Genomic DNA, 18,669 nt, shown 5'->3' with positions numbered 1-18,669 from the left:
ATTATATTACATACTATATTTCTATAGTCTTATATATAATAGAATATCTATAAATATTTTTTTTCTTTTTAAAAATGACTCAAGAAACGAGATGAGATGGTAGTATTTTGTTTCTTTTTAAATATTATCCTTAATTTTATTTAAGTAAAACTATATTTTATACACTCAAATTATAATTACAAAATGAAAAAGGGAAATATATTATTTATTAATTGATGCGACATGATAATTTTACATCTTTTACATTATTTGACGTGTAAAAATATAATATTGCATATTGATTTTCAATTATGTTCAATATTATAACAAAAATACTTATTGTATTTTAAAAAAATATTATAACAAAAATAAATACATTTAAAAAAAAGTAAATAGAAAAATTCTATTTATAATTTTTAAGTGAGGATTGTGTGTACAGATTTATTGATATATTTCATTAAATAAAAATTATTATAATTTTAAAAAAATATTATTATAATTTAAAAAAAAAATTTAAACATAAAATTATGAAATGAAAATTATAGGTATCATTATTCAAGTAAATATACTTAATTATTATGGGTATTATATATTTTAAGAAATATTTTAATAATAAAGAGATAATATAAAAATAAATATATAAAATGATGTAAGATTATAAGATTATAAAATAGATTTAATAATTTTTCATGACAAATTTTCAGGGAAAATCCAAACAATCCTGAGATCCAAACAAAACAGAGCCACGTAGCATAACATAGTTCCATTTCCTTCCCCTTCCCCAAGACGCATACTCAAAAGAGTCGGTTCTCTTTCACGCACAGAAAGCTCTAATTTCCGTTACTAAACTGCCCTTTTATTATTTTTTGTGTTTTCAATTCTTTTCTTTTCGTTCTCTGATACGTCTACGATGCGAGGCCTACAAGTTGTTTTTTGTCTTCCCTGTCAGCTTTCTCAAAATTCCCACACTTTCCAGCCTCTTTCGAACTTTTCCGAGCGTCCAAACACCATAACCGCCAAAAAAAATCTCCACTTTTCTTTTCGTCGCAGTGATCCTCTGCTCGTTCATGCTTGAAAGTCCGAGCAATTTTGGCAACTTCTCAGCGATACGGCCCGTCCTCTCTCTTTCTGCGATTCCGCGCAATACCTCTCTACCTCTAGGCTCTGGTGCTCTCTCTATTTCAGTCCTTTTGGCTTACCCCGTGTACGTTAGTATTTTCCCGGTATACGATAGTATTTTCGTTAAATATGTTTCCAGAGTAAAAGGAAAGATTTTTTTTTTCTTGGATTAAAGAAAGGGTAGTATTGGAATGTTTTCTTGGAGTGGTCGCCCACAAAAAGTTTTTAAAACTTTAAAAATCAGAAAACGATCCGAAAAAAAAGCAAACAAGTTCCATTTTCTCTCATTATACACAGTGTCTTTCACAAATTTATTTCTTTTTAAATCCATTTCTTAGTTGCAGGCTACAGTACAGACTACAGAAAGAGAAGATGCAGGTTATATAGAACAAAAGAGTGGCAAAGCCCATAGAAGCTTCACTTTTCTTCGTCTTCATAATCATCAACCCCATAACCTTTTACACTCTGTATCCCTGAGTGTCTGCTCTAAACTGCTGCTTCTTCTTCCTCTTGTCAAAAGGCAATTTGTGCTTTTGTGGGTGTTATAACTGTAAATTAAAGTTTTGGTGAGGTTTTGATGTCTGTGCCTTTAGAGCATGATTACATAGGCTTGTCAGAGGCTTCTCCTTCAATGGAAGGCTCTGAGAGGTCCAGTGGGGGCTTGAACCTCAAGGCCACTGAGCTGCGACTTGGCCTGCCCGGGTCCGGCTCACCGGAAAGAGAAAACGGAGTAGTGGCGGAGGACCGGGCTGGGTACCCACTTGGGATGCTGAAGAGCTTGCTGGTGGTCTCTGGTGCCAAGAGGGGCTTTTCTGACGCCATTGATGGAGGTTCTGGGAAGTGGGTTTTTTCTGGGAGTGGTGGATCCGAGGCTGAGTTGGGTAAAGGTGGGAACTTGTTCTCTCCCAGAGGTGTTAATGGCTCAGGGAAAGGTGGTCTTGGGGGTGGGTCCGAGTGTGCCAATCAGAATCCGGGTTTGGGTGTTCCGGTTCTGAAAGATGGCGTTGTTCCTCAGTCACCTAAGCCGTTGCAGGAGAAGAAGTCCCAGCTCTCTGCTCCTGCAGCAAAGTAACTAACTTACTCTTGGTTTCCTCCTCTCTCTCTGTTATTTTTTCAGGAAGAAAATCACTGTCGAAAAAAGTAATTGTGGTAGCTATATTTTAACCCATGCATATGTTACGCATTATTGGGTTTTTACCTATTCTCATGAGCAATAAAAATTTTATTACCTATAAAAAAATATTTTATCCCCGTAATATTTTATCGTTAGAATGTTAATAGATACATGTCATTTTCTTGCTATGTTCTGAATACATCTTCATGCGTCTTTTATTTTTTATTTTTTCCTCTCTTTTTAGAATTTCTTTTTTCTCTCGCTGTCTATTTCCTTGCTGTGGAAATTTCGGGAAACAAAAGAAATGATAATTGAGTTCGATTGATCTTGTTTGTTTTGCTTTTGAAATAGAAAAAAGAAGGAAAGGTAAACTCCATGAGGATTAGTTACTTGGTTTTTTTTCTGAAATTTGATAATTTTTTTGTACTTAAAACTAAACTGAGGCTAGAATTTTGCAAGGGTGATGTGTTTTTCAGAGCTTTGTTTCGGTGTTAGACAGTTCAGTTGTTTTACACGATCTTCCTTCAGAACCTCGATCTTCCTTTTGTACATTTTTTTCTTGGATGTCTTTGCGTGTTTCATAAATTCAATCTCAAGACCCCTCTCCCAGTATTCGTGTCGCAGTTTCTTTTAAATACAAAAAAAGAAAAAGAAAAAGAAGAAGATAAAAGTGGCCGTGCCTAGATTTTTGGATTCCGGGGAGATTTATCTCTAATCTATGAGCCAAGTCTTATTGGTTTGTAACTTTTATTCTCTGGCCCTTTATGAAGGAAATTCTCTCTATGTTTCATTATAAAATCTCTATTGCGTTTCCCAATAATTTAATAAAGGCTACTTCTATGAATTTCAGAATTAATGTTTTATTTTTCCTTTTGGTCTGTGTTTTGTGTGTGACAGGGCACAGGTTGTGGGATGGCCACCAATTCGTTCTTTCCGGAAGAATTCAATGGCTTCTCATCCTCCAAAGAATGATGATGACTCAGAGGGCAAGTTCGGATCTGGATGTCTTTATGTCAAGGTCAGCATGGATGGTGCTCCATACCTGAGAAAAGTTGATCTAAAAAACTATGGGAGTTATAGGGAACTCTCTTCTGCACTGGAAAAGATGTTCAGCTGCTTCACAATTGGTAAATTCTCTTTGCAAAGATTCAGGTGCTCCTGGTTCAGCTTCTTTCAACATGATAGTTCTTCTCTCTTTTTCTCTTGATACATCGGTACACAAGCATTCGCCTCATTCCTGATATGTATTTTTTTTTTTTTGTGATAAAAGAGATAGAGGTTCTTGTACCTTAGAAATTACACATGTTAGTATCTTCTAACCAGAATCTTAGAACAAGGCAGTGAGTAAGAAGCAACAGTGGTATCTTCAAATGTCCCAAGGTACCCCCAAATCATGGAACTGTATCTTACCGAGCATTTAAACAAACTAGAGAGTGTTATAATATAGTAAATTCACTGGTGTGATAATGAGGCAATTTTTGAGTTTTAAAGAAAACACTCATTTGAAGCCACCAAAATCTCAACTAGTTCAGCACATATTAGAACAAATCAACTTTCATGTGATGTTGCATCAGTTAGCAATGGGATGATGCTTATACAAACATAGTGATATCACAAATTAACTTACGTGTGCATGCACACATGTGAAATCATTTAGCACAAACAAGGATGACGGCATATGCATGTGCACACGTACTTTTTTGTTTTGAGGGAGTTGACGTTATTGTTATGAATTTCTGGTTCAGGTCAGTGTGGCTCTCATGGAGTTCCCAGCAGAGATGGATTGAGCGAGAGTCGGTTAATGGATCTCCTCCATGGTTCTGAATATGTACTCACCTATGAAGACAAAGATGGTGATTGGATGTTAGTTGGTGATGTTCCCTGGGAGTAAGTTTTAACCTTGACTCAAACTCTTGTGAATTACTTACATGAAAAATATCAATGAATTATCTGATCAAAAATTGCTAGAGGGATGTCCATGCCAATGAATTAATAGTGCTCAAAAAGTTTGAATCCCTTTTTAGAGAATAGGATATTGCAGATCAAAGAATTACAAAAACGTCTTCATAGATTATACTTAGTAAGGGAGGAGGCTCCTCCATGCAGGCCATGTAATTGTGAACCTAATCCGAATTCTGTCTAGGCGAGGCATTACTTCTGTTATCAATTTTTTCACTTCAGAAGCTTGGCGTGATTGAAGTCTAGGTTACTGACTTGATCTGAATTGTATTTGCTTTGAGTTGTTATATACTGTTATGGAACTATTTTATTGTTTTGAAGTGAAGATTTGTTTCCTTGTCTCACCAAACATTAACTAATATATCACAGGTGAAAGAGAGTATTTATGTCAATTGTATCGCCATTTTTTGCAGGATGTTCACTTACTCTTGTAAGAGGATGAGAATCATGAAGAGTTCAGAGGCTATTGGGTTAGGTACGTGATGCTAAATATTATGTTCTTTGTGAAGATCTGAGATTAAAAATTATTGTACATGTATCATATGTTTCATGATATTTTCCATTGAAAAAACTGTAATTCTTCCCATTTTTCTGATTCAGCAATCCATTAGCTTTTTGCTCTTGTTTATACTAGATGAAGTCACTAAAAGACCACTGGACCTTGCAGCAGACCTCTCACCTCGCTAATATTTTTCATATTTGATTTTTGCAGCCCCAAGGGCAATGGAAAAGTGCAAAAGCCGCAACTAGTGCAACCCAACCACATTATGCATACCATATTCTAGTTAAGCTAAAAATGTTGGAAATGTTTTCTATTCAAATGCCGAAAGCCATGAATGGGTCCTAAGATTGATCCCAGTGTTTCCTGTTTACGTATGGTTCTAAATATTGAAAGTTGTTATGGAAAAACAAAGTAGTAGGCAAGATATATCATCCTAGATGGTTCCAGTTTTCTTAGGCTTGCTCCCCACCCTTTCATGCCTCGGTCTGTAATATGGTTGCTGTTACTTAAGGTTATATACGCTTCTATGTGAATGGTTTGTTTGCTGTATGTCTCTCCCACGAGTCACGGTGGTGTTCGACTTTGTTCGAGTGCCGAGACTCTCTAATAATGAAGTGCTTCTCAGATTGCTGAAAGTGGAGAAAAAAGGTCTCATACCCATATTCTCACTCATTGTCCGGGAACATAATGTATCAACTTCAATGTAGCTTTCACAATGCCTAGCAATCAAAAAGCAAAAATATGTAAAAGCTTGTCATGGGAAAAGAGACCACGGTGAACCATGATGTAAATAATTTGGTAAATGATTTTTACATTCTCAGGGTGTGCAAGTTTTGTATACTTTTTTTGAAAAAAGTGAATAAATATAGAATTGTGTTACAAGTCTAAGAGAATTGAAATTGTTGCCTCACAGAATATTGTGTAGGCTTGTTTATTTATAAACGTAAGTAGTACAATGAAGATAGAAGTATAATTACAATGGAAGTAGAAATCTAGAAGTCTATCTAGAAGTCACTTGGCTGTGTTGCATCTTTATTAGAAGAGATGAGCTTTGCTTGTTCCTATCAGTAGCTAGAAGATTATCATTAACATGCCCCGTCAAGCCCAAGGTGGTGGGCACCTCGTTGAGCTTGTCCCTGAGAGTTGTAAACGGAGTTGTGGACAATGCTTTTGTAAAGATATTAGTTAATTGATCTCAAGTAGACAAGAATTAAATTTCAAGGCATTTTTGAGCAACCATATTTCGGACAAAATGGAAGTCAATTTTTACACGTTTCGTGTGAGCATGAAATACCAGGTTTGTCAAGAGGTAAGTAACACTGATATTATCACACCACAAGATTGACGCCTTGGTTTGAGAAACACCGAGTTCAAACAGCAGAGACTTAAGCCATTGAAGCTTGGCAGTTGTGTTTGCCAAAGGCTTTGTATTCAACCTCAGTACTAGATTGAGCTATTGTTACTTGCTTTTTACAGCTCCAAGAGATGAGATTGTTACCAAGGAAAATGCAAAAACTACCTATGGATCTTCTGTCATAATGTGAGCCTGCTTAGTCTGCATCAGAGAAAGCTTGAAATTGAGTTTTGGATGATTTTGAGATTCGAAGGCCAAAGGTGAGAGTGTGCTTGAGATAACGAAGAAGACATAGAATCCTGCATAAATTGTGATGGCTTATTAAAAGAGAAGACAATGTTAGGGGCGAGTGAATCCTGCATAAATTGTTATAGCTTATTAAAAGAGAAGACAATGTTAGGGGCGAATGATGGAAAGATATTGTAGAGCAATGACGAAGCTTCGTTATAAAGTAGGATCATCAAATGTTTCGCCATCAAATGCTGAGATGCTTGTAGATGTTGACATGGGGGAGCTGATTGGTTGGCCTCAAGCATCTTTGTTCGTTTAAGCAAATCAAGGATGTATCGGTGTTGTGATAAAACTATGGCTTCCTTGTCATGGACAACTTCTATTCCTAGAAAAAAATTTAATCTACCCAATCCTTTGATTGGAAAAGCCACGGATAGGAAGTGGAGTAAGTCATCAATGGCAGAGGGCTTTGGGCAAGTGATTATGATGTCATCGACGTAGACCAAAATGTATGTCGTGAAGGCATCGGTGGTATGTATGAACATAGATGAGTCGGTCCGACAGCCACAAAAACCAAGTTCTAGTAAGTTGGTTTGTCAATCTAGAGAACTAGGCTCTTTGAGCTTGTTTGAGACTATAAATGGCCTTATGCAGTTTGCAAATGTGATGTAGATATTGAGGATGAGAGAAACCAAGAGGTTGCAACATGAACACCTCCTCAGATAGATCCCATGTAAAAATGCATCGTGAACATCAATCTAACGAGTAGTCCATCCTACCTAGAAGGCTAGAAATAAAACAGTGCACACAGTTGTGGGCTTAATGACAAAACGATAAGTTTCAAAATAGTCGATACCAGATCGTTGATGAAAACCTTTAGTGACTAACCATGCTTTGTACCGATATATTTGGCCATTAGCTTCCCGTTTGACTCGAAACACTCACTTTGAACCAATAACATTATGAGATTCACTTGGTGGGACCAGTATTCATGTATGGTTGCGCAACAGAGCATCAAATTCACTGTTCATGGCATGACGCCATTTAGGATGTTTGACAGCAGGGGAGTAGCAGGTGGGTTCAACCACAGAAGAATGAATTTCGGTAATGAGAACTTTGGGAATTGGGTAGTGGGTGGTACCATCAGTGTATACTTTTGGTTTAGAGATCTGGTTGCGAGCGCGAGTGATCATGGGATGGATGTAAATGGTTTTGGGTGGAGCTGATGGTGCAGTTCCAGGTTCAAGAGGATTAGGAAGGGGGTTGCCGATGGGGTTAAAGTGGTTTGACTGGGATCAGTTGGTGGGGAAGGATGAGATGGTGTACATGCAGGCAGACAATCCACTGGGTTGGCAGCATCAAACCTGGGTTGTACATGTGGGATATAAAGTGTTTGATGAGAGAAGGGATTGGTTAGCTGGGAAGGGATCTGGCGTATGGTTTGGAAGGGAAACTGAGACTCCTCAAATATGACATCTCGAGATATTATGCATTTTCCAGTGGAGGGATTGAGACACTTATAACCTTTATGATGAATACTATAGCCAAGGAAGACACAATGAATTGAGCGAGGTTGGAGCTTATGTCGATTGTAGGGCCCAAGGTACGACTACAAGACTGAGAGAAAAGTAATTGTTTACTTTTGGAACTTAAACAGGAAGAACATGCAAGTTCTGACTTATTGGACAAAACAAGAAGGTTGAACTTAGATATGACTCTACGAATAATGTTGAAGGCATGGTGGCCTAAGCGAGAGTGCCAATGTGAGAGGGAGGTACGTTCACCAATGAGAGCTGAAGGAGGAGACTTTGAGGTGGAAGAGAGTGGATACAACCCATGTTTACTTGGCCCGCGTAATAGGATTGTCCCTGTGGCTTGGTCCTTCGCAAAGAAATAAGTGGGATGAAATGCAAAATAAGTGTTAGTGGCGGTAGTGAATTTTTGAACAGAAATAAGGTTTTTGGTGATGTCGGGAATATATGAAACATTGTGTAATAGGAAAGAAAATTCTGGTTGAGAGATTCGGGCGGTGCCCAAGTGATGAATAGGAATTTCGTTACTGTTACCCATTCGTATATGGTCAAACCCAGTATATTCCTCAGCTTTGACATTGAGATTTACAAGATCAGAGGTGATGTGATGTGTTGCGCCAGTGTCGGGATACCAAGAGGGATCAAAACCTTGAGATGGGGATGTAACACAGGCTTGCATGGTGGAGGGTTCACTTTGATAGTTATCATCGTACCTGTGATAATAGTGGAGAGCAGTGTGACCAGTCTTGTTGCATACCTGACAAACCAGTTTGGAGGGCTGAGAGCGACCACACCCCTACCTCATGAGCCTCTATAAGAACTGGAGTTAGATGCACCTCAAGATCCAGAGAAGGACTGGGAGTGCCCCCCACGACTTGGATGAGAAGGCACAAACTTATTGGCAACATTGGCACTAGTCATTGATAAATCCACAGTAGATTGATGTTGCTCTAGACGAAGCTCATGAGCAAGTAAATGACCATAAAGATCCTGAATACAGATGGGCTCCACACGAGTAGTCACTGAGGTGATGAAGGAATCATATTCCGGACCAAGACCTGCCAAAAGAAAGGAAACAAGTTCGAAATCATTGAGCGGCTGATTTGCAGAAGCTAAGGTGTCTGCAAGGGAGGTGAATTTATAGAAGTAGTCAGCAATGGTGGAATTGCCCTTCTTGAGCGTCGTAAGCTGGTAATGCAGGTTCATGGAATGAGCACGAGAAGAATCAGTAAACATATTTTTCAGGGTGAGCCACACCTCACGAGAACTAGTGCAGTTGACTACATGAGTCAAAATTGATTCGGATAGTGAGGAATTAAGAGCACTCAAGATAAGTTGATCCTGAAGCATCCAGGATGTATAGGTCGGGTTGGGTATAGGCTGGTTTAACAGAGAATTTATAAGTAGGGGTGGGCAGGTGAAACTGCCATCAACGAATCCATAAAGATGTTGGCCTTTCAAATACAGAACCACTTGGGCCTTCCATAGCAGATTATTGTCCTGCATGAGTGTGATGGTATGAGTTTGTGAAGGGGGGCATCAGAGGTGGACGTGGGTGGTGGTACAATAGGGGTGTGGGAAAGAAAGGGTGGGGACATATCAGAAGCAGAGGAAGGGTTCAGCCATGGTAATTTGACGTGAGTCTAGCTGGGTCTTGATATCATGTTACAAGTTTAAGAGAATTGAAATTGTTGCCTCACATAATATTGTGCAGGCTTGTTTATTTATAAACGTAAGTAGTACAATGAAGATAGAAGTCTATTTACATTGAAAGTAGAAGTCTAGAAGTCTATCTAGAAGACACTTGGCTGTGTTGCATCTTTATCGAAAGAGATGAGCTTTGCTTGTTCTTATCAGTAGCTAGAAGATTATTATCAACAGATTTATGTAAAAAAATTAATTTTTTAATAGTAATTTTACTCTTTTTAAAAGTGAGTGTGCAAGATTTACGCATTTGATGGCTTAAATGTATTTAGCGTTACTCACAACTCATGCACAGCCCTCACGAGGTTGGTACGAGTGGTGCCTGAGCTTCTCATGCTCAAGCATTGTTGCAGAGGTTTCCTTGCTCTTCAAAAAGGCTACCAACTGGATAAGGATATGAGAATTGAAAAGCTAATGCCCTATTGTGCTTGGCGCTCTAGGCATGTTACTTTTGCGAAAATAAGAGCTGATTACTTGATTTTACCCCTATTATGTTTACAACTATTTTATCACTCTACTTGAGAGTAATTATATAAAATTGAAATTAAATTGTAATGAAATTTCACAAATATATTAATTGATTTAAAATAAACTGTAAAATAATTAACGCGGCAGTGTTTAATAATTCTTGGAGAGGTAAAGATAGAAAGAAAAAGAAATTCAATTGTACCGGCTGATTTGTTATGACAGGCTGCTGATGTGGCGACTTCTCGTATAAACGTGGGATCCATTTTAATCCAAAGGTATTGGCACGTTTTTTGAAACTTTTTTTATTTATCAAGTATAAAAATTTTCCTTATCATCCCTATACATTATATATCAATTTTTTTTTTAATTTTTTTTATAACAAATATATAATATAGATGATACGTAGAACAATTCAATTAATTTAATAAGAATAAAATAAAATAAAATAATAAAAAATAATTTTAAAATATGTAAAATGTGTAGTGTGAAATGATGAATAATATCTTTCGTAAAAAAATAAAATAATGAACTAAAAAAAAAAAAATGACTCCTTAGAGTTGAATATTATGCAGCTTTCATGCTGCAGATGATAAATAACAGAGACACTCCTCATCTCATCTCAAAATATAGATGCCGAAAGTAGCTTAGTTCTGCATATTTAAACCAACTTTAATCAGAAAAAAAAAAAATCAGATTACTCTCATCTAAAATTAGTCTCAGCCAGCCTCCATCTCACTGTAATTGCCAACAAACCATCCCTATATCTGCTTCATGCTGAAATTGATGTATCTATATCCATCTCATGCTTCAGTTCCTGTTTTTGCATGTTCAACTGTTTCTCCAAGGGTGAACCGGACAAACCTTCTAACTTTTATGTTCTCCCCAATTGCAGCTACAGTTTGTTTCACCAAGTCCTTCACCAAAATGCTATCATTCTTAATGAAAGGCTGCTCCAAAAGAGCCATCTCTCCAAGCCTCTTTGAGATCCTCCCCTCAACAATTCTCTCTCTAATGTTCTCGGGTTTTGATAAGATGTCCTCTCTCTGCATCTCTAGCTCTTTCTCCTTGTTCTTAATGCTCTCCGGAATATCCTCGTTGGATACGAATTGCACCTGCGGGCAGGCCACAACTTGCATTGCCAGATCATCAACCAACTCCTTGAAATTTTCACTTCTACCTACAAAGTCAGTCTCACAGTTCACTTCGATTAGCACTCCTATGCGGGAGTCATGAATGTAGGACCCAATTCTGCCTTCAGCTGCAAGACGGCTCGATTTCTTGTCAGCAGTTGAAAGACCCTTTTTCCTAAGGTACTCCTGTGCCTTCTCAAGATCTCCTCCGGTTTCAGAAAGAGCTTTCTTGCAGTCCATCATCCCTGCTCCAGATTCATCTCGTAGTTGTTTAACCAATGCAGCAGACACTGTAACTGTTGGTGGCCTGCAGGAGAGTTGAACAAATATAACGTTTACAAGGTATGCAAGAAATTGTCTACCTTCTTTTCTCAAATAAAATTTGTGTGAAAAGAAGTAGTCTATATTTATTTCTAGGAGGATGAATATTCACTGTATGAAAACTGTAACAAACAATGAACTTTACTTGAAAAGAAACATGCTCAGGTAAACCGGGAAATGTAAATAAAAACATTTTCACTCCAGATAATTTTTAACACGTGACTCATATAAACTATAAAGCTCTAAATATGTGAGTAACTTTTCAAAAAGGACCTTGAACAGCATTGGCACCACCAGATAATAAATACTGCCAACTTGATTGGCAAGAACTTATTTTTTTATTGGTAAACTCGATTGGCAAGAACTCAAATGTGAGAACTACTTGGTTCATTTTTAGTAATGCTTGTCTTGGCCAAAGGATTGGCAATCTTCAATTCATAAAGAGCCATGCTATATGAGTTTTTCCAAATAGCTTTCCACTAAGAATAATGCAATCCGATAAAATTGGCCCAAAGATCCCCTCACCGGGAAATAGGGGCAACAAGCAAATACTCGAATAACAAATATTTATTTTATTTCCTTCTTTTGTCTGAAAAACATATCGGTTTTTCAATTTTGTCCCCTTAGCAAAAGGTTGGAAAATGTTAAATGAGTAATGATTGAGAACTTGTAAAAAAGATATAGAAGAGTCGTCATTTTATAGAAGTGTCCTTTTACTGCAGTGTTGTAAAATGGTTGTAAAAAAGGTTCTGTGTCATTTTCCACTCATATCCTACGGTGTTGATGTGATATTATCCAAATATTCTACTTTCATCCCACTATGTTCTGATTTGGCATTGTCCAGGAAGGCAGGAATCCTTATTTTTTCTTAACAATAAAAAAAAAAAAAAAAAACTTATCCAAGGGTTATGGACAATGCCATATCAACACAGTAGAATAGTAGTGGGATGAGAATGTAGTATATTGCATTTTCCATTTATACAACATAGAATTCTCTGTGCTGTGCCCTGATTTTAATCTAATTTCCTTACCCAACGCCAAAACACTATGATATAATAGTTAGATCACAATTCAAAGAAAGTAGTCACTTACTTCTGAATAGTTTCCTTGGCTTCTACTACAGCAGGCTGTTCTTTTTCTGTTTTGGGTTCCACTTTTGCTGCAGTTTGGGCTGCCACTTCAGCAGCAAAATCTTGGCTTTTTTTCTCCAAGCCCTCTCCAAGATTGTACCGCACGAACCTCTTCACTTTTATATTTTCTCCAATGGTCGCGATGGTCTGCTTCACCCAGTCCTTGACCACCAACTTGTCATTCTTGATGTATGGCTGATCAAGCAATGCCAGCTCCTCGAGCCTCTTTGTGATTCTCCCTTCAACTATCTTTGATCTGATTTGCTCTGGTTTTGACAATAGATCCTCCCTCTGCATCTCAATCTCTCTTTCTTTGTTCACAATTTCTTTTGGAACATCTTCTGTAATGACATACTGCACCTGAGGGCATGCAGCCACTTGCATGGCCAGATCATCAACCAGCTCCTTAAAAATGTCACCCCGGGACACAAAATCTGTCTCACAATTCACCTCTACCAAGACACCAATCCTGCTATCATGGATGTACGACCCTATCCTTCCTTCAGCAGTGGCTCTGCTTGCTTTCTTTTCTGCACTTGCTAAGCCTTTCTTTCTTAGGAACTCCAGAGCTTTAACAATGTCCCCTCCAGTCTCTGAGAGAGCTTTCTTGCAATCCATCATTCCAGCTCCTGTTTCTTCACGCAGCTGCTTCACAAGAGCTGGTGATATAGCAGCTGCAGCTGCATATAAACAAGTGTTAACAAATGAAGAGACAGTTGACCTGTAGTAGGTTTCTACTGCAATGTGAATCAAACATCAAGTTAAAATCTTATTGTTGACAGCCATTCCTCATCTTTCAGTGCCTAAAGTTTGATTAACCAAAAGAGCATCCATCCCAAGGGCAGTTTGATTAACCAAAAGAGCAGGAATTAATAATCTTAGGTTTCAACCAACCATTTTGGACGGTGAATTGTCATCAGAATTTCAACGAACATGAATTTAAAAGAAGGGGAAAACAGTGAAAAGAAGGAGAGAAAAAAAGGGTACTAACGTTCAGTTTTCTGGGCAGGAGTGTCTGGTTGTAAATCTGAGCTCGTTATACTGCCATTTTTATCAGGGTTGGGTCCCACCTTGTTATCTTCACTTGGTGTGCTAGGAGGATCATTCTCTGCACTGGGTGCTTTTATATTAATCTCATCATTGACTACAGCAACATCAGATTGACCCTCTATTGCGTTTTCCACTGCTGGACTTTGTGAAGACAAGCTTTTACCAGATATTTCAACAGATGAGTCAGATTTTCCATCATTTTCTAGTCCATCGGTTGAAGGTACCTCTTCAGTTTTCTTGATAAGTGAAGGTGCCTCTTCAATTATCTGAGTAACAGCAGATATACTTCCTTCAGGAGCCAAAATTTCAGAACTCGTTTCCCCTGCTTTCTCTATGGTTTGAACAGCACCATCCACACTTGACGTTGAACTAGAGAGAGTGTTTTCTGGACCCTTTCCATCATCTGCAACATTGGTTGACGTATCATCTAAAGCACTGGATCCCACATCTACCTCTAAAGACGTGTCATCACTGACTACAGCGACATCAGCTTGAACCTCGATTATGTCTCCCGCTACTGGACTTTCTGAAGACAAGCTTTTGCCAGATATTTCACCAGCTGATTCAGCTTTTCCATCATTTTCTAGTCCATCTGTTGGAGGCGCCTCTTCAATTATCTGTGTAACAGCAGATATACTTCCTTCAGGAACCAGAATTTCAGAACTCACCTCCGCTTCTTTATCCATGGTTTGAACAGCTCCATCTACACTTGATGTTGAGCTAGAGATAGTGCTTTCTGGATCCTTCCCATCATCTGAAACATTGATGGATGTATCATCTATTGTGCCAGCTCCCAAATTTACCTGTGAAGTCATCGACGTAATCTCTTCAGGAGCCAGAACTTCAGAATTCACCAGTGCTTGTTTATCTATGGTTTGGACAGCACTATCAATTCCTTGTGTAGTGCTAGAGGCTGGGCCCTCTTCATCTTCATTGTCTGCAATACCGGTTGAGGCATCCTTGTCTAATGTGCTGGCTCCCACATCTGCCTCCTTTGAAGAAGCTTCATTGTCTTTAATTATTTCATCGACTGTAGAAGAGACACTAACTGTTCTCTCAGTTTTTTTTTTGGTCGACTTTTTCTTCTAATTCTCCTGGAGTCTTTCCTATCTCTGGTGTTTCAGCTTCTTTGTCTAATTTTTGCCTCTCATCCAAAAATGAAGCAATCTCCTTGTTTTTACGGAAAGCTAGCACAAAAGGGTTTGTTGCAGTATGGACAACCTGTTGGCTAAGCTGTAAGTCCAACTTTGCACCATCTTCTTCCCTCTTCATTGTCAATGTTACCTTCCCTCTTGAGAAGCGCAACACCCGGACACTGACTTCTTGGCCAATCTGAAGTGAAGAGTTCCCCATAATGTTTTCAAATCCTTCAACAGATTCCTCTGATGTGGGGAGGAACCCTTCTTCCCCCTCAGGAAGGGATATAAAAGCACCAGACCTTGTCAAATTCTTCACAGTGCCCTGTAGGTCCTGCCCCTTAACAAATTTTGAGCTCCTTTTCATCTCATCTTTCCTCTGGCCGGGCCTTGAAGTGTTTCTTTTTGCAGCTCCAGCCTTATCACTACTGGGAGGAGCATCTTTCCGCTGCTGCAGGGTACTAATATCGTCACTTCCACGCATAGTGAGAGAAATCCGTCCTGTCTCCATGTTTGCTTCAACTAGTCTCACCTGCACCTCTTGCCCAACGGAAACAATACTTCCAACATCCTTAACATAGCTATCACTCAACCTGGAAACATGCACTAGGCCATCGGTGAAAGCTCCAAAATCAACAAAAGCACCAAAAGGCTGAATTGATCTTACTTTCCCAGTAAAAGCTGCACCAGGAACCAGTTCCTCATCCTTTACTGGGGGCATCTCACTTTTCCTAACAGGTCTTGGACGTTGGGACTTAGTTGGAGCAGGACTGCTATCTGTATCATTGGAGGATTTTTCACCACTTCCAACTTCATCAGGCTTAACTTCTGATGCTACACCAGAAACTTCTTCTGGAATGGGTGAACCTGGTTCCTCCACTGCCACGTCAATGCCTGTGGCTGATATTGTATTGGTTCTCGATATATGATGCAAAGAACATCCCCTACTATGTTGAGGAAGCAACTTAATAGAAGTTGACAAAGGTAGCAGATACTTCTGGGTGGATGATGGAAGTTTAGTGCACTTCCTTGACAAACTGACTCTTGTCAAACAATTGTTCATCCTTGTTGTAAATGTAGTTCCAGGAATGAGTGAAACATTGCTTATAGAGCATGGCATTACAGACATCATATTGACCTGAAATACAGAAGTCATGGCATTGGTCTGTGACTAAAATAAGTTCTTCATCCCTTTCTTCACCTGCACAAGAAATAAAAATGGTCCATGAGAGAAATCATGGGGTTTAAGAAGACACAAGATGTCTCGGTGGGTTTAAGAAGACAAAAGATGTCTCGGTGACTTATAAACCAAGATCCTTTCTCTTTAAGGATAATAGATGTCACTTATTTGGTGCAGAAAGAAACAATCAGGTGCACGAACTTTGGCCCAGACCTTAATTATGAACTTTGCCACGAACAAAGAAATGAAAGCTAGATGTATCTTACCTATTGATGAATATATAAAATACAGCTCAATTCATACATCTAGATGTAGTTTATGCCAATAGTGAAATGTAATGCAACAAATCTTAGTAGCCAAAATTACGGCAGTGTTCCATCAACGTTTGCATAAAAATATTCAGTAGTACAAACGGCACTGAAGGAATTTATCCTCTGCATGGTTCACAGTGTCCAAATGGCTTCATTGAGCTATTCATAAATACTTAGGTTTCCCCATTCCCCTAACCTCAGCTTCTCTTTATTTTGTTCAAATTCCAAATTACACAGATTGATTGATTTCATGAACGAAACTTGGTAGGCCATTATTTTCAAATCATTTTAACTATCAAGTTCAAATTTACTGAAGTTCCAAGCAGGAAAACCTAAATAATTGAACATCAATTCAAATTTATCTCAAATTCACTTTTGGAACCCTATAAGAATCCATATTAAACATATTTGCACAATTATATTACATCCGTTCCCTACAATGGCAATGCGCGCACACACATTTGAGAGAGAGAGAGAGAGCTGTTAATTAAATGCAAACTGTCAGAAACCTAATTCCATTACTGAAGGATAATTAAAATACAGGCTAAAGGTGCATTTCAAAGAATAGTTCAATTTGAGGAACCAAGATTTTGTCCCCATTCCTGGGTCTACGGTGTCCAATTCTCTTAACTCTCCATCAGGGCACCCCAACTGGCAACCATTCACTCACTACTAAACAACCCAAAGTCAAGCTCTCTCCCACAACCCAATGAGCTATAAGGGAACAATAGTCCAACAAACATCCCAAGAATTAACAAGTTGCTGAAACAGCCACATAAGAACAGGTTATACCATAACCAACCACGAGGGAAAAGGGACAACGAAGAAAAAAATGCAAACTAACTGTAAAATAATCAAAAGGCATGTAAATTAAGAAGAACCCATTATTCGAAAGCCAGCAAAATTCACTAAGCAGCGTAAAAAACAACAAAAACTAATACCTATTGAAGCTTCAAGAGCCAAAAGAATTGCAGCACTTGAAAGTTAGAAAACAATTGAGAAGAGAGAAAACCCAAACTATTATGAGTGCCTGAAGCTTTCTGCGTGGTGATGATAGAGCCAATTTATCACTGGAAATGAAAGGTGGGACTTTTAAATCTTATCTTAAGACAGTGTCTTCTTGCTCATAGATAGAAATCCCAAGATGAGGCTCTTCAATCGGCTCTGGGTTGGCTTGAGTTTGGAGCCAGCCAAGCCGCTTCGAATCCGCATGCGTGCACTTTGTTTGTGGACCGAGAAGCATGGGTTTTAAGAGAAAATATACTTACAATCGTGAATTATGTAATCGTCGCGTAATCGTTTTAAAAAAAATGAATAAAACATGAGACCCACATGAAAAAAATTAATTTTTTAATAGTAGACCCTACTCTTTTTCAAAGCGATTACGCGACGGTTACGCACTTTACGATTATACGTAGAATTACTCGGGTTTCAATTAGCTGGACCTTAATAAGACACTGTACTGGACCTTATGCTGTAAAAACCATAAATGGACTACTGCTTTCGCCATCGATGGTATACGCGCGTACTTTATGTTTGGATCATGAAAAATTATACCACTCTCAAACTGGCGAAAAGAATGTACGCTGTAAATTACCATGTTTGGGTATATTAATTTTTAGCCAAGGGCCTCTATAGCAGTTTTAGCAACTAAAAATAAATAAATTTAGAAGAATAATGCTATATACCATACTCTCATCTTATTTTGATCATTCTAGATGGTATGTGACAAGATTAGAGCATAAAAGCATATCTATTTGAGTGATTTTGTGAGCGGTATCCTCAAAGGGGCAAGAAATAACATACAATACAAGATATTATAAAATAATATATAACAACACACGTGTTTTATCTTTACAAATAGGGTCATGCCATTCCAAATTCAGGAACCATAAAATCTAATCCAACAAATCAATCATATATCCCAATTATTAGTGTATTCTTTCCAAGCTGGGTCCCATTTCCAGTTGTAACAACAGGCATACACATGACTTATAATAATATCTTAGGTATAAAAAAAATACAATAAAAATCTTGCCCCTATCTCCTAAGCTTATAATGACATGGAGTTTTTAATTCAAGAAAAAAAAAATGAAGGGAAGTTAAGAATTTTAATAAGCTGGTATTTTGCTTAGAAAAAGAAAAGTTTGTAGAAGTCTTGAATCAAATTACAAAACCGATCGATCAAATTAAGAACAGCTTATTTATTAACAGGGAAGTAAAAATTAAGAATCATATATATGAAATATATTAATGTGGATTTGGGAGAGGTTGGGGGTCATATATGGCTGGATATCTAGATCTAGATTTTAAAAATCGAGCAATTATCTGTTCAGATTCATCCGAAAATAATCCAAGCGGATAACCGAATTCAATTCAGCTATCTAGATTTTTTTTTCCTTTTTGACTTAAAACCCGGATATCCGGATTATAACTTAATTGAATATGG

The 18,669-nt window shown here is 38.0% G+C and overlaps 2 protein-coding genes across 3 annotated transcripts; one reads left to right on the top strand and one right to left on the bottom strand.

Moving 5' to 3' along the window:
* Positions 1–876: 876 nt before the first annotated feature.
* Positions 877–5,528, top strand: LOC109011854 (auxin-responsive protein IAA27-like). Of its 2 annotated transcripts, XM_035694877.1 has the most exons (6): positions 877–1,183; positions 1,437–2,166; positions 3,110–3,339; positions 3,958–4,099; positions 4,585–4,646; positions 4,884–5,493. In XM_035694877.1, exons 2-6 carry the CDS (start codon positions 1,676–1,678, stop codon positions 4,919–4,921), a joined length of 963 nt encoding a protein of 320 aa, XP_035550770.1. In that variant the 5' UTR covers positions 877–1,183; positions 1,437–1,675; the 3' UTR covers positions 4,922–5,493. The 2 variants fall into 2 exon arrangements, with proteins under 2 accessions (XP_035550770.1, XP_018848740.1); XM_018993195.2 differs by lacking the exon at positions 877–1,183 and having other exon boundaries at positions 1,348–2,166; positions 4,884–5,528.
* Positions 5,529–10,487: 4,959 nt separating this feature from the next.
* LOC109011853 (polyprotein of EF-Ts, chloroplastic) lies at positions 10,488–17,310 on the bottom strand. The gene is given in 5 exon segments (XM_035694327.1): positions 10,488–11,399; positions 12,506–13,223; positions 13,535–14,661; positions 14,663–15,930; positions 17,162–17,310. Coding segments are annotated over 4 exon segments (3,705 nt in total). The 5' UTR covers positions 15,886–15,930; positions 17,162–17,310; the 3' UTR covers positions 10,488–10,762.
* Between the last annotated feature and the right edge of the window lie 1,359 nt (positions 17,311–18,669).

Source organism: Juglans regia, chromosome 10, assembly GCF_001411555.2.
Source record: "Juglans regia cultivar Chandler chromosome 10, Walnut 2.0, whole genome shotgun sequence".
NCBI classification, from domain to species: Eukaryota; Viridiplantae; Streptophyta; class Magnoliopsida; order Fagales; family Juglandaceae; genus Juglans; species Juglans regia.
This window is presented reverse-complemented; position numbering and strand designations above follow the sequence as displayed.

Bases quoted from the DNA above. Each gene is read 5' to 3' on its own strand.
- LOC109011854 (XM_018993195.2), top strand. From the start codon at position 1,676: ATGTCTGTGCCTTTAGAGCATGATTACATAGGCTTGTCAGAGGCTTCT. The intron at 2,167-3,109 runs GTAACTAACTTA...TGTGTGTGACAG, and splicing joins CTCTCTGCTCCTGCAGCAAA to GGCACAGGTTGTGGGATGGC. The intron at 3,340-3,957 runs GTAAATTCTCTT...TTTCTGGTTCAG, and splicing joins GTTCAGCTGCTTCACAATTG to GTCAGTGTGGCTCTCATGGA.